This window comes from Dasypus novemcinctus, chromosome 5, assembly GCF_030445035.2.
Source record: "Dasypus novemcinctus isolate mDasNov1 chromosome 5, mDasNov1.1.hap2, whole genome shotgun sequence".
Lineage (NCBI taxonomy): Eukaryota > Metazoa > Chordata > Mammalia > Cingulata > Dasypodidae > Dasypus > Dasypus novemcinctus.
Window position 1 is genome coordinate 112,563,331 of NC_080677.1, and position 13,849 is coordinate 112,577,179.

At 37.6% G+C, this 13,849-nt stretch overlaps 1 protein-coding gene across 1 annotated transcript in view; it reads left to right on the top strand.

Moving 5' to 3' along the window:
* EXOC4 (exocyst complex component 4) overlaps positions 1 to 13,849 on the top strand; it is a 909,491-nt gene that overhangs the window by 424,344 nt on the left and 471,298 nt on the right. Inside the window, exon 10 of the mRNA XM_058297373.2 lies at positions 11,750 to 11,846. Within this exon, the coding sequence (XP_058153356.1) occupies positions 11,750 to 11,846 (97 nt within the window). The remainder of the gene's footprint in view (positions 1 to 11,749; positions 11,847 to 13,849) is intronic.

Consider the following 13,849-nt stretch of genomic DNA (forward strand, 5'->3'; position numbering starts at 1 on the left):
TCTCTCATTCTAATTCCAGCCATAAATGCTCTTTGACCTTATTGCAGGGGTTCTTAACCTTTTTTGTTCTATGGAACACTTTGCCAGTCAGGTGAAAACCATGGACCCCTTACTAAGTCTACATTATACTGTATATTATTTAATAAATATATGACACCCACACCAACACGTCCCCACAAGAATGTTGTTGTTTTTCTTTTAATTTAAATTCAAGCTCATGACCCCTTGTTAAGATTCCCTGCTTCATAGAGACCCCAAGTCCTAGCTTTCTCCATTTTCTCTGAGTTTGTCAGGCCCTTTCCAACCTCATTTCTTTTCTTCCAAGCCTTACCTCATCTATTGTTAATTACTTAATTTCTTTCTTACCAGCAGCTTCCATATCTTTTTCCTCTGGTTTTCTACTACACTCAGCTGGTAAATTCTCCTCTCTGGTTCAGAGTCTGTTTTTTATTTATTTATTTATTTACTTTTAAACCTGCTCTAGAATATTCCATAATTCTATAATACTTCTATAAATTCCAGGTATTTATTTCAGCTGGGCTCTCAGTAGTATAAAATGATTATCAAAGAGTCTTTCATCAATTTTTTATCCCATTCCTTTCAAAAGCAAGTTCATGTTGTTGTAGAATTTGAGAGAGGTTCAATTATTTGCGTATAGAAAGGCCAGGACTCAGGAATGATTTTGAGAAGGAAAAATGGTTTATTGACTGCCGGCCAGACTCGGGAGCTTTCCCTTGCAAACCCTAGCCGGGACACAAGATTTTTGAGTCCCTTTTATACAGAGATGAAAGGCCAAATGGTCCTTTTGTTTCAATTCTCAATAGGCTTGGATTAGCATATATCTTCCACATCCTAGGTATGCTTTTAGCATGGACTTCATACATTCTAGATAAGCTTTTAGCACATTTGGTTTGCATTTTCCCTGAATATTTAAATTTTATAGACTTTGCATTGTTAAACTGTTTCCTAGGACTGGAGTCGTTGCCATGGTCACCAAAGGCAGGACTGCAGCCTCTTACACTTCCACACCCACAAGTCAGGACAGACAGTTTAGGTTAAGGTTATCTCTGAAGAGACAAAGAGCCTCCCACCCATAGGTCACATCACTGTCATCATGAAGGCTTGCCTTCAGCCTCTATTCTACTAAGGAAATGAAGCTTGAATTTACTCAACTTTCATTAACTCCTAATTCTTTGCCACCTCTAGGAGACCATACCCATTTTGTGCCACTCAAGTACCCTAACAAAATACCCGGGATAGCTTTTGTTTTGTTTGTTTTGGTTTTGAATCCTATTGAAGGAAGGCTGTTGAGCAGGAGCCATGGTTTTTCTCTACAACTGTTTGACAAGTTTCAGCTTTCATGCCAACCCCCCAACAGTAGTTGTGACTACTTATAGCTCAAAGGATTCTTCTGCTTCGCTTGGCAATGATTGACAGTGTTTATGAGAGTGAAGAGTGATATCCTTAGTGGTATTTGTCATTCCTCCTTTCAGTCCCAAACAAAGAAAAACCAAAAATAAATGCAACAGTATTGCCTGTTCTTCTCACAGAGCATACAACCTCTATGTTAAGCTATGAGTAGCAGTGTGGATATAAGGTTTTTAAGAAACAAACTTCCAACACAGTTTCTAATACCAATTGTATGGTTTTTCAAAGAATTCATCTTCATCAACTTCTGATGCCAACTATGTGGGTATAAAAGTTTAATCCACAACTGTAAATACTGCAGTAACAATTCAATTCAATTCTGAATCTAACTACCCAGCATGAGGCCAGACTAAACAGTGTTACCGGATTTTGTTTAGATTCTTTGACTATGCAGCAGAAATGAATTTCAAGAGCACATCAGGTGAGTTAGGCCAGTAACTTATTCAGGTATGGAGGGAAGAGAAATGGGAGAAAATAACAGGTCAGGTAGAGAGAAAGGGGTTGAAAAGTGAAAAAGAGGGTTGATTTATAGACTACAACTCCCCATTATAGATTACAAATCCCCAGGTTTACTTGCGTAGAGAGAAGGCAGCTGGAGTCCGGGTCCAGAGGCAAGAGAGAACTCAGGCCTGGTGCCGCTTTTTTTTTTTTTTTTTTTAATTGATTTTGTAAAAATATTACGTTAAGAAAAATATATGAGGTCCCATTCAACCCCACCACTCCCCCCCCAGCAACACTCATTCCCATCATCATGACACATCCATTGCATTTGGTAAGTACATCTCTGGGCACCTCTGCACCTCATGGTCAATGGTCCACATCATGGCCCATACTGTCCCCCATTCCATCTAGTGGGCCCTGTGAGGATTTACAATGTCCGGTGATTGCCCCTGAAGCACCTTCCAGGGCAGCTCCAAGTCCCAAAGATGCCTCCACATCTCGTCTCTTCCTGCCATTCCCCATACCCATCAGCCACCATGTCCACTTTTCCCACTCCAATGCCACCTTTTCTCTGTGGACATTGGATTGGTTGTGTCCATTGCACCTCTATGTCAAGAGGAGGCTCAGATTCCACATGGATACTGGATGCAATCCTTCCACTTTCAGTTGTAGGTACTCTAGGCTCCATGGTGTGGTGGTTGTCCTTCTTCAACTCCATCTTAGCTGAGTGAGGTGAGTCCAATAAATCGGATTGTAGGTGCTGGAGTCTGTTGAGGCTCAGGGCCTGGCTATCACATTGTCAGTCCAGAGATTCAAATCCCCTAAATATATCTTAAACCCCAACACCAACTACAACTCCAGCACAGTAGCATGAAAGTCTTATGAAGAGAGATCCCATCTGAGTCCAGATTCATCACGCATAAATACCAGCTCCAAAGACGGGCCATCTGACATGGCAGTGAACCCCATCTTCCATGACCCTATGGTGCAGCTTTTTGAACTGTTAATTATCCCACCCCTTTGCTAATAGCAGGGGAGGAGTTCCAGCTGTTTAATGTTTTGATTGCTTATTTCTCCCATGAATTTCTCAGGAAGGCCCAGTGATAAAGTCCTTGGGGAATATCTGGGGCTTCTGGCTTCCGGAGCAAGTGGCAGAATCTTGGGGAGGGTCTTCCAACAGCCATCTTGGGGGTTATTGATGTCCACTTGGACTCTGCCAGGTTCCAGATTCGCCTGTTGATTCCCTATCTTACTAGCCTGCTTCATCTGGTTAAGAGCAATTCTTTACAAAATTGCCATTCAGATATCAGTTGCAAGTTCAGGAGCCCAGGCTACTTGCACTTCTGACCTACTGGCTACAAATTCAGTTTAACCCCCCAACCCCGCCTCCACCCTAGAATTTCTTAGAATGACTCACAGAACTCACTGAAAGCACTAAATTTAGGATGATAGTTTTACATGTAAACTATAATCCATTGCTGTGTAGCAGTACTCCAAAATGTACTCATCAAATGCAATGAATGTACCACACTAATGAAAGAAGTTGTTGATGTGGGAAAAGTAGAGAGTAAGGACAGTGGGGCATATGGAAATCTGCTGTATTTTTTAACTTAACATTTTGTGTGATCTGTGTATCTTTTAAAAATAAATAAAAATTGTATTTTAAAAAATACCTCAATTAAATTTTTTAAAAAAGGATACAGATAAGAAGCCAAAAGAAGAGACACATTAGATGAATTCTGGACACAAGCTCCTGTGTCCTCTCTACCCGGAGTCAGAATGTGTCACCCGTCCAGCACAGAGATCTGTTTTCTCGGTCATTTTGAAAGCTCACCTGAACTTCAGGTGTCCCATGTTTACATGGGGTTTCTTTTTGTGGACGTGATAGAAGGAATCAATATAGACTGATATGATCTGGCTCAAAGCCACATAGTTGGTCTTTCTTTTGTGGTCAGCCCCTACCCTAAGGCTGAAAGTTTGGCTGGCCTCACCCTGTCATTATAAGGTGTGGTCCTGCGCCCACCCTGAAAAACAAGAGACCCTCTTATCACAGGAAATTTCAAAGATTCAGAGGTTGCTTTCTCAGGAACTAGGAAAAGTTTTTCTTTATATTACAGGGAGTTATCCGGAAGTATTAGCTCAGGATTCATGCCCAGGATTTTGAAGAATTACATAGGCCAAGAGAAATAAAGATGAGATTTTAGGTAGAAGGGGGCAAAAAAAAAAGAAAAGAAACTTCTTCATTTACATACTAGGTCTGCTCACTTTTTTGTGAAACATTCTAGACTTTTCAAAACTATATATCTTGTCCATCTTCCCTTTTCCCATTATTGTTAAAATCAAGAACCATTAGATGTTCTCTGTGGAACTCCATGCTTTTCCTCTGTCTGAGGAAATTGTAAGATACTGTATGGGTTTCAGGTGCTTAGAAATGTGGAAATGACCTGTGATAACAGTAAAAGAAGTGAGGGGGGATTATTCAAATTTAATTAAAAAAAAAGAAAAGAAAAACAGGAAAGTTGGGCTTCTATCAGTTAGTGTTCCTGGGGTTGGAACAGACTCTCAAGTTCCCTCCTGCAGGTCCAACCCTTTCTTGTCTTCTCACCTTTGTGTTCCTGGACCTCCAAGAAGCCCTCACAACTTCTTTAGTTCTTTGGGGTTGAGAAGCCATCCTGTTACCGGGTTTCGTTTAGGTTCTTTGACTGTGCTGGAGAAATTAATTTCAAAAGCATATCGGGTGAGTTAGGCCAGTAATTTATTAAGGTAGGGAAGGAAGAGAAATGGGAGAAAATAACAGATTAGGGGTCCCAGATAGAGAGGAAGGGGCTGAAAAGTGATAAAGAGGGCTGGTTTACAGACTACAATTTCCCATTATAGGTTATAAATGGCTAGGTTTTACTTACACGTGATGATCCAAGCTGGGAAGAAGATAGCTGGAGTCCCGGGTCCAAAGGCAAGAGAGTGCAAGAGAGAGCAAGAGAGCTCCTATAGGCCTTGCACCTGGCTTTTGAAATGTTAATTATCCCACCCCTTTGCTAATGGCAGGGGAGGAGTTCCAGCTATTTACTGTTTTGATTGCTTATTTCCCCCCTCAATCTCCCGGGAGGGCCCACTGATAAAGTCTTGGGGAATACCCGGGCTTCTCCTGGCTTCTGGAATAATGCTTCTTCTGAGTGGCAGAATCTTGGGGAGGGTCTTCGAGCAGCCATCTTGGGGTTGCTGATGTCCATGTGGACTTCTTTCCAGGTTCCAGATCCATCTAGTAATTCCCTATCTTGCTAGCCTGCTTCAAGCCTACCCACTACTGTATTGTCAGGAGGGATGGGAAAAGGTAGAGTTCTAGTTCTTGCTGCCATGACTGTATTAGAGAGGAAAGTATTATATCTGACTTCAGTTAGAGCACCAGATGTGTTTCCCCCAGAAATACCATCAACATGGTGGTTAGGTACTATATAGAATGTTGTTACTCTTAAGCTGTGCTTAGATTTTATCAAAGAGGCTTTTGATAGCTTGGCTAACTTAACTGCTTTGTGTTTTGTGTTGCTTCCAAGGAAAAATGCATTTTATATATCAAACCACCATGAAATCAGGGTTTAGTGTTCTGTAAGAATAACCATCATCTCTATCGTTTTATCCACCCTGTGAGTTTGAGAAGATAAAATTATAATGAGCACATTGTAGCATATACAGTGGAAAAATAAGTTCTTGGAGAAGGCAGAGGGGAAGTTTGAATATACTGACCCTATCAGATGTGTCACCCTAAGCAACAACCTTCCCCCTAAATCCCCAATTTCTTCATCTCTATGTTAGATGATAATATTACAGGAATATTATTAGAAGTAAATGAGATATTGTATATAAAGCTCCCAGCATACTATCAGTTTCCTAGTAGATGTTCAATCAATGAAAGTGAATTCCCTTTTCCCCTCTTTTATCTTCTTCCTAAACCCTGAATAATACTTGACTCCTGTCTTGATTACCTACAGTATAATATTAGAGCTGCCAGGAATAAAATATTATTTAGGAACGAAATACGGTCAGACATATTTCTTCTGTTATGGTAGGAATAACTTTTCTTTATTTCTATTTGAGAGATTGTCTTCTACAAATAATGCTGTAGTCAGTATACTTTTTAAGAACTTTATTGAGACATAGATTCACCCCTGAGCATACTTGATGCAATAGCAACACTGCTGTTTGTTGCTAAGTGGTTTGTTCTAAGAATTTACTTTGTCTACAAGTAGATGCCAAGAAGCATTCTTTATCAGTCTTCTTGTTTGTTTATTTATTCATTCAAACAATATTTACTGAGCACTTACATTCCAGAAATCATTCTAAATGCAAGGGATATATCATTGAACAAAAAATATTGTTGCCAAGAATTATACCCTAGGTAAGGGTCAAGTCCAGAAGATCATTTTTTTCTAGAAGGGTCTTGTTGCCCAGATTTAAAAACTTTTCCCCAGTCCAACAGCAATTTACCCTTGGGCAATACAATACAATCACAAATCCTAGTTTGTTTGACTTTACTGTAAGCTCTTTGAGGGTAAAGATAAGCATTTTACCTCTGTTTCCTATTCATCTAGCACCAAGCCCTAAAATTATATGTTCTTGTCCTAAGTTTGGTGGTGGTGGTTTTAAGAATAGATATTTGCTTAAGAATTCAGAACACTTTTGGCAAAATGACAATTGTTAATTCTATTTATTGATAGAATCAGGAATTCCATACTTCTGCCATATTTGTTGTACCATATGATTTTATAAACCTTAGAAAATATTTACGAAGCAAAATATTTGCTGTAAAAGAATTCACTGTCACCGTAGTTTTTTTCTGTGTGGAAAGGGCAATGATAAATCCAGGATACATTAAAAATGTCAGGGTGAGTGGATATGGCACAAGCAGTTGAACACCTGCCTTCCACATGGGAGGCCCTGGGTTTTTTCCTGGTGCCTCCTAAAGAAGACAAACAAACAAACAATGAGCAGACACTGAGCAAAAACAAACGAGCAGGAGGCATTTGTGGCTCAAGCAGCTGAGCTCCTGCCTCCAACATGGAAGTTCCTGCATTTGTTTCCCAGTGCCTCCTAAGAAGGTGAAGGAAAAAAACAGAGCAGACAACAGGCAAAAACAATGAGCAAACATCAAGCGTAAACAATGAGCAAAACAGACGAGGGAGCCATCTCAGGAGGGAAAACATGTCAGACGGCATGCTGCTTTCTATGGTTCAATAGAAGTAACCATCAGATTCCATACTACTTTCATTTAAGCACTTGGTACAAAGCATTCATATTTTGAACATCTACATTATTAATTGAAAATTTTGAAAGTTGAGAAAGTCTTATTTTATTCTATCATGCTGTGAGTATTCCCAGCAATTTTCTAAACCTTTCACTATACTGCCCCCTCCAGAGACAAACGTATTTTATTCATTTGGCATAAATTGGCCTCATCATTGATATCAACTAATACTGTATTTCTTAAAGTAACAAGAATTACATTTTCTGAATATCATTTATTTTCTAGTTTATGCTCTAGTTCTAGTGTTATTGTGTGTGTCTGTTCGTATGTGAACCATTTATTTGAGATATACTAGGTGTTGAACACTTTACTATTTGTCCTCATATACATTATCTTATTTAAACATCACCAATAAGTTTACTGTTATCCTTATTTTGTAAATGTGATTGCTGAGGCTCAGGGTATGTAAATAATTTACTCAAGTCTCATGATAAGTGGTAGCTCTGAGGTCTGGCACAAGGTCCTTCTGATCTTCCCACCAAGGTCCTCTCGGTAAGATGATTTGTTTCTTTTATCTTTTTCAGGCTTTGGTTTTCTATTTATGTTTTATTAAGATTGCTATATTTATTATAAACTGTGTCAAATTCTAGTTGGGAAGAATCTAGGAAGAAATAAATAAATTTATGAGCTCATTACTTAAATGTAAATGAATTATAAAGACGAGAATAGCCTGAGAGCACTAAGCTGCTCTCATCTCTGCAGTTGTCAGGAGGCCTAGTTGTCTGTTGTTGGTCATCTGAGAGAGCCTGTCAAACCATTGTGCTTAATGTGAAAACCAGGAAATGTGACTGGGGGCAGCTCTCCTCCTCCTTTTTGCACATATATATATTCTCCTTGTAATACCATTGTCAGTTTCCCTTTGATTCCAACCATCCATGGTCATTCAGCATTTTCTCTGGGTGCCTATCACCTGGCTTCAGACAGCTGAGATTATACTGTAAACAGAATGAATGAAGACAAGGGAGATGGGTGGACCCATGCTCTCCTCTTCCTGGAATTGATAAGTTCCTTAAGAACAGTCATGACAGCAGCTCCCAGGTTACTTGATTAAGGGAATGTACATGAGGAGAGGTATGCCAGAACAGATCTTGGAGGGTAGACTCTCATGGTCTTTGGCCATGATTTTACTTTTGATTCTGACAGCTTTATTTTCAAGAATATTTTCACCAGGTTGATGCTGATTATTAGTTATTTAGTAAGCTAGATTTGGACTCTAGTCTCTAAAAAGGGAGTCACGTCAAATCCAGTGCAGATGGAATATGTAAGATTTCTCTAGGTGGAATTTTGTTTGGAGTTGTGGTATGGAGGGGAATTTTTTTTTTTTTTAATTATTCAATTCAACCCCATTTTATGAATCAGTAATTGTCTTTCCGTAGCTAGTAGGGGTTTAGAATAAAAACCCTTCTTGTGTTTTTAGCCCCATGCACTGTCATCATGCTTTTATTATCATGACGAAATCTTTATCTCACTGACAATTCTAATGGCTCCCGTGCTTTATTTTTGGTATAGTAGCTTTTCTTTTGTTCTTTTTATTCCTTATATTACTGTCATCAACAAGGATATATTAAGCACCCCTACTACTTGCATGGCTTTGGGGATGCAGAGAGAATTACATTTGTTAACTTCTTGAGAGTTTACAAAGGACTTTCACATGTTTTTTCTTAAAAATTCTAATGACATTCTGCTTGCTCCTTCCTTCATTCAGTGAAGTTATGCTTTTACAACCACTTTCCAGGTGGGAAAAAGCTATGTAAGCATTAGAAACATTTAAGAGTAGAAGTAATCTGTGTTAAGGTTCATGTGGGTTAATTTTATGTATTGTCACTGTTAATGAAATTGTGGGCATTTGGAAAGAAAGATGCCTTGGACAAGTTAGGGCTAGACCTTGGGCCCAAAGAAATGGCAGGAGAGTCGAGGGCCCTCCAGATGGGAGCCTGGTATGAACAGAAGAGTAGAGATGGGCATAAATACAATGCATTCAGTGTTTAAAATCCACTGAATATCTAGTCCAGCTCAAAGCCTTTAAATCTTGTATTGAGTAGGTTAATGCATTAGTTTTCATGTAGATGTATTCATCTCAAAAAGTGTTAGGTTGTTCCTGATGTGCAGAATATAATTTGGTTTCTTCTACACATATATACATGTTTCCTTAGAGAGTCAATTCTGACTAGATTTCATGACCTTAAAAGGAGAAGTGTTGGTAAAAACATATATATATATATATATATATATATATATATATATATATATATATATATATATATTTAACTGTTTTTAACTATACTTGTGACCATTGAGGAAGATTTTTATTAAAGAAGTAGTGTTTGTGTTAGTCTTGAAGCTCTCCTTTTGCTTTCTTTTTATCTAACAAATTCACTGGCTTAATAGAACTTCAATATCGCTGATGCAAATATAGGAATACAAGATGGATTTTTCAAGTGAGAAAAAGTAGTTCACAATTTGAATCAACTGTACATGCCCTTATATTTTCTGCTATTCTAAGAAAATCCATGCTCTGAGCAGTTGGTGGAAACAACTGATCAAAATGGTATTTGTCTAGACTTTGATGCCTCTGGGAAGTCTTGATAATCCCAGGTATGGATTTCTGAAGCTTCACGTGTTTTTATCAGTCAATTTACAAGATTCCTCAGAGACCATTCAGATGGATAATAAATCCAGGTGAGATTTAGTTGTATTTGGTATCATGCAAAGAACAGTAATCAAAAAGAAGGTGTTTATTTTAGAAGAAAGGACATATTACAAGTATAGATTGTTAATATTCTGAGGAAACTCACTAAATAGCCTCCATCTTCCATCCTGAATCCTGAAACTATTGAGAAATAATTTAAGTAAGGTAGATGGACGGTGAGGTATTACTATTGTACTGATATAAACTAAATTGGAAGATATAACCTAAATTTAGAACCAAGTGAACTTGCTAACTGAAAGTCAAAATTGGAAAATTTATTCCCTGATTTACAGAAAGTTCTGGACCACATGAGGCTTCTCTGACAAGAGCAGGAACTTTATTGCTAAAATTATAGAAGAGATTAGAAGCCAGAATATTTGAAAGCAATAATAATCTCTATGTAAATGGTGGCTGAGCCAAGCATGCCCAATTTATTCTTTTCAATTTAACCAATCAATGAAGTTACTTCACTTCTCTTGGAGTGACTAAAAAGTGGAGAGACCAGTGATTACATTAATCGGTCTTCATTCTAGAAATATGAGGAGTTGGGTGGAAACCATTTCTCCCAACATTATTACTCTCCAGGGACCTCCCTTGCTCATGTATATTACATATATATTCTACTTGTAATGTATATGCTCTTGGGATATCTTGAGATGACATGTGAAAACACTCTGTAAATTTCTATGTATTTATAAAGAAAGTCTTTTACTACCATTCAAAAAACAAATTGAGGGAGCAGATATGGCTCAAACAGTTGAGCACACCCCTCCCATATGGGAGAGCCCAGGTTCGGTTCCTGGTGTCTCCTACAGCAGACAAACAGACAATGAGCAGACAATGAGCAAAAAAACAATAAGCAAAAACCAACAAGCAGACAACAAGCACAAACAATGAGCAAATAGATGGGGTGCCATCAGGGGAGGGGGACAGATTGCAACTCTGAAATTATAGTGTTTGTTAAATCAATGGCACCTTAATGGCTGTCAACTGTAAGACAGTTACGATGAGTTGTTATTGCCTGAGTGTATGTGAGCTTGGTTGGTATTCCTCCTGCCATGGCCCTTCAGTGTGTCAGTTAATAAAGCACTTAAGGACCATCAGAAAGTATTAACATTAACCCTTGCAGAATAGGTCTCAGGAGTTTGTAATAAAATCCTGTTGCAATATGGAGCATTCCTTTAACAAATCCATGTTCTTGGTGACACAGGATGGCACTGTTTTAGAAACAAGGATATTTACAACTCAGAGTCATTCAGAAGAGTTTTATGAATACCTTACCAATTTATTTTTCTTATATTTCCTTACTCTGCATGAAAGATTTATGGTAAAAATCTATCTTTTTAACAGCCAAAGGAAATTTTAAGTAAAAAAATAATAAAGATTCTAAATAATAAGAAAACATTAGATATAATTTAACTAGGAAATTTTTTATGAGTGGTACATAAAATAATAGCATATCTTACAATCAGTGGAGTCTTAAAGTTTGTGAATTATGGGTCTCTGCAACCTTTATATCCCTGGACAACTTTGAATGGCATTTCTTCCTTTCCCTAAAAGTTTCATGGGCTTTACTGTTCAAGATATACACTGATGACCAGAGGTCAGAAATTTAATCTTAAATGAGCTTACCCTTGAGCTTGTTGCTTTATGTATGCCATTTGTTCTTACTGTGCTTCCATATTGTCAATCTAGAGTGAGGATACTAATCTAATGTTTATTAAAATGAGGAAGACACATATAATTGAAAATAATTTTGTAAATATTGAAGGCATTTGTTTTCAAAGATGTTCTTACTATTGACAATGTTGCACTCATTTAGATAGGCTTGGATTATTTCTTTGTAAAAATTCCAATGATCTGAATCTCTCCTTTTTTCTGTATTCTTAAAGGGGGTCCTGATGACAACTTAATTGAAGGTGGAGGAACAAAATTTGTCTGCAAACCTGGTGCCAGAAACATTACTGTCATATTCCATCCATTACTAAGGTAAGTCAAATCCTATAATGTGCTTACTGAAGATCAATATTTTCATTATTTATGCTGATGTACTGAGGATGTCAGTCAGCATTGACACAGTCATAAGAATACTTGATCCATTTTTATGGCCTTACAGTCAAAAGTTAAATAGTCAGTAGAATATTTAAGCATCAGTCCCACTAAGTAGCTACTTGGTCTCAAGGATAAAAGTCCATAATTACCTTTATTTGATTTCCTTCCTCCCTACCTCCCTCCACTCTCTTCCCTTTCCCCCTTCTCTCCCTTTCCTTCATCCTTATCTATCTGAGGAGTTATCAAACTATGGCCCATGGGAAAAATCCAACCCTGCCTGTTTTTGTAAATAAAGTTTTATTGAAACACACTTATGTTCACTTGTGTACATATTGTACACAGTTGCTTTCCCACTACAATGGCAGGGTGGAATAGTTGTACTAGAACCCATATGTCCTGCATGTGGCCTAAAATATTTACTTTCTGGGTCTTTACAAAAGAAATTGCTGACCCCTTATCTAGCTCACTAATTTGTACTAGTAACTCAGATATCCTTTCAGAATTGGCAGATCTCTGAACAAATATATTAAAAAACCAAAAGATATTGCATTAATCAAATATATGGTATAATGTATTGAAAATAAGTTACAGACTGATTGGTAACTAGAATAAAATCTGTTGCAATGCTCAGTTTATTGTGATGCTGATTGTTGAAAAGTAAGCCTCTGATATGATTCCATTTTAAAATGTCCTGAGCCTTAAATACCTTTTAAGAAGTACATTTTGGGGCACAGATAGTTAATATAATATTAATTGTATGTTTTCTCTCTGATGAACCAGTATATATTTTTGCTGTATTTTCATATAAAGGGCCAGAAACTTTCATATAAAAGATAGATTAAAAGTTAGGTATAGGGGTACAGATGTAGCTCGGTGGTTGAGCACCTGCCTCCCATGTACAAGGTCCCAGGTTCAATCCCCCGTACCTTCTAAAAAAAAAAGTTATGTATATCAGAATATCAGGTTAACTTTGTCAGCTGACCTCTATAATATCAAAGCATTTGGAATAACAGTTAAACAAATATTACAGAATAAGCTGGAGATAGTACTATATTGTACTTTTCTAAAACATAGCAGTTTGTTAGTGGAATTGTCATACTTTCTTATTAACCAAACATCCTAACTTGATAAAATTAGAACTCTGTTAAGTTTAAAAAGTTCTTATTTAGGGAAGCAGACTTGGCCCAATGGATAGGGCGTCCGCCTACCACATGGGAGGTTCGCGGTTCAAACCCTGGGCCTCCTTGACCCGTGTGGAGCTGGCCCACATGCAGCGCTGATACGTGCAAGGAGTGCGGTGCCACGCAGGGGTGTCCCCCATCTAGGGGAGCCCCACGTGCAAAGAGTGCCCCCCTGTAAGGAGAGCCGCCCAGCACAAAAAGAAAGTGCAGCCTGCCCAAGAATGGTGCCACACACACGGAGAGCTGACACAAGATGACGTAACAAGAAGAAACACAGATTCCCGGTGCCGCTGATAAGGCTAGAAGTGGTCACAGAAGAACATGCTGCAAATGGACACAGAGAGCAGACAACTGGGGGGTGGAAGGGGAGAGAAATAAATTTTAAATAAGTTCTTATTTAGGTAATTAGTTATTTGAATTGTACTGGATTATTTCCCCTAATTGATTTTAAATGCAAAAATACAAATACATATACAAAAATACAAATACATATACATACATACATGCTATATATATATACCTATATATATATATGACTTTCACATGATAAAAAATAAAGATTTTTAGAGAAACTTTTAAAACCTTAAAAAATAATGTTTTAGCAAACATTTATAGTAACTAATATCACTTAATTTAGGAATTATGGAAATAAAAATTATGGAAATAAGAATTTCTCTTAGGTTTAGTTGATATATATATAAGTAAGTAAATTACAACATATAGAATTTCTAGATTAAATAACAATACTTATATATATCT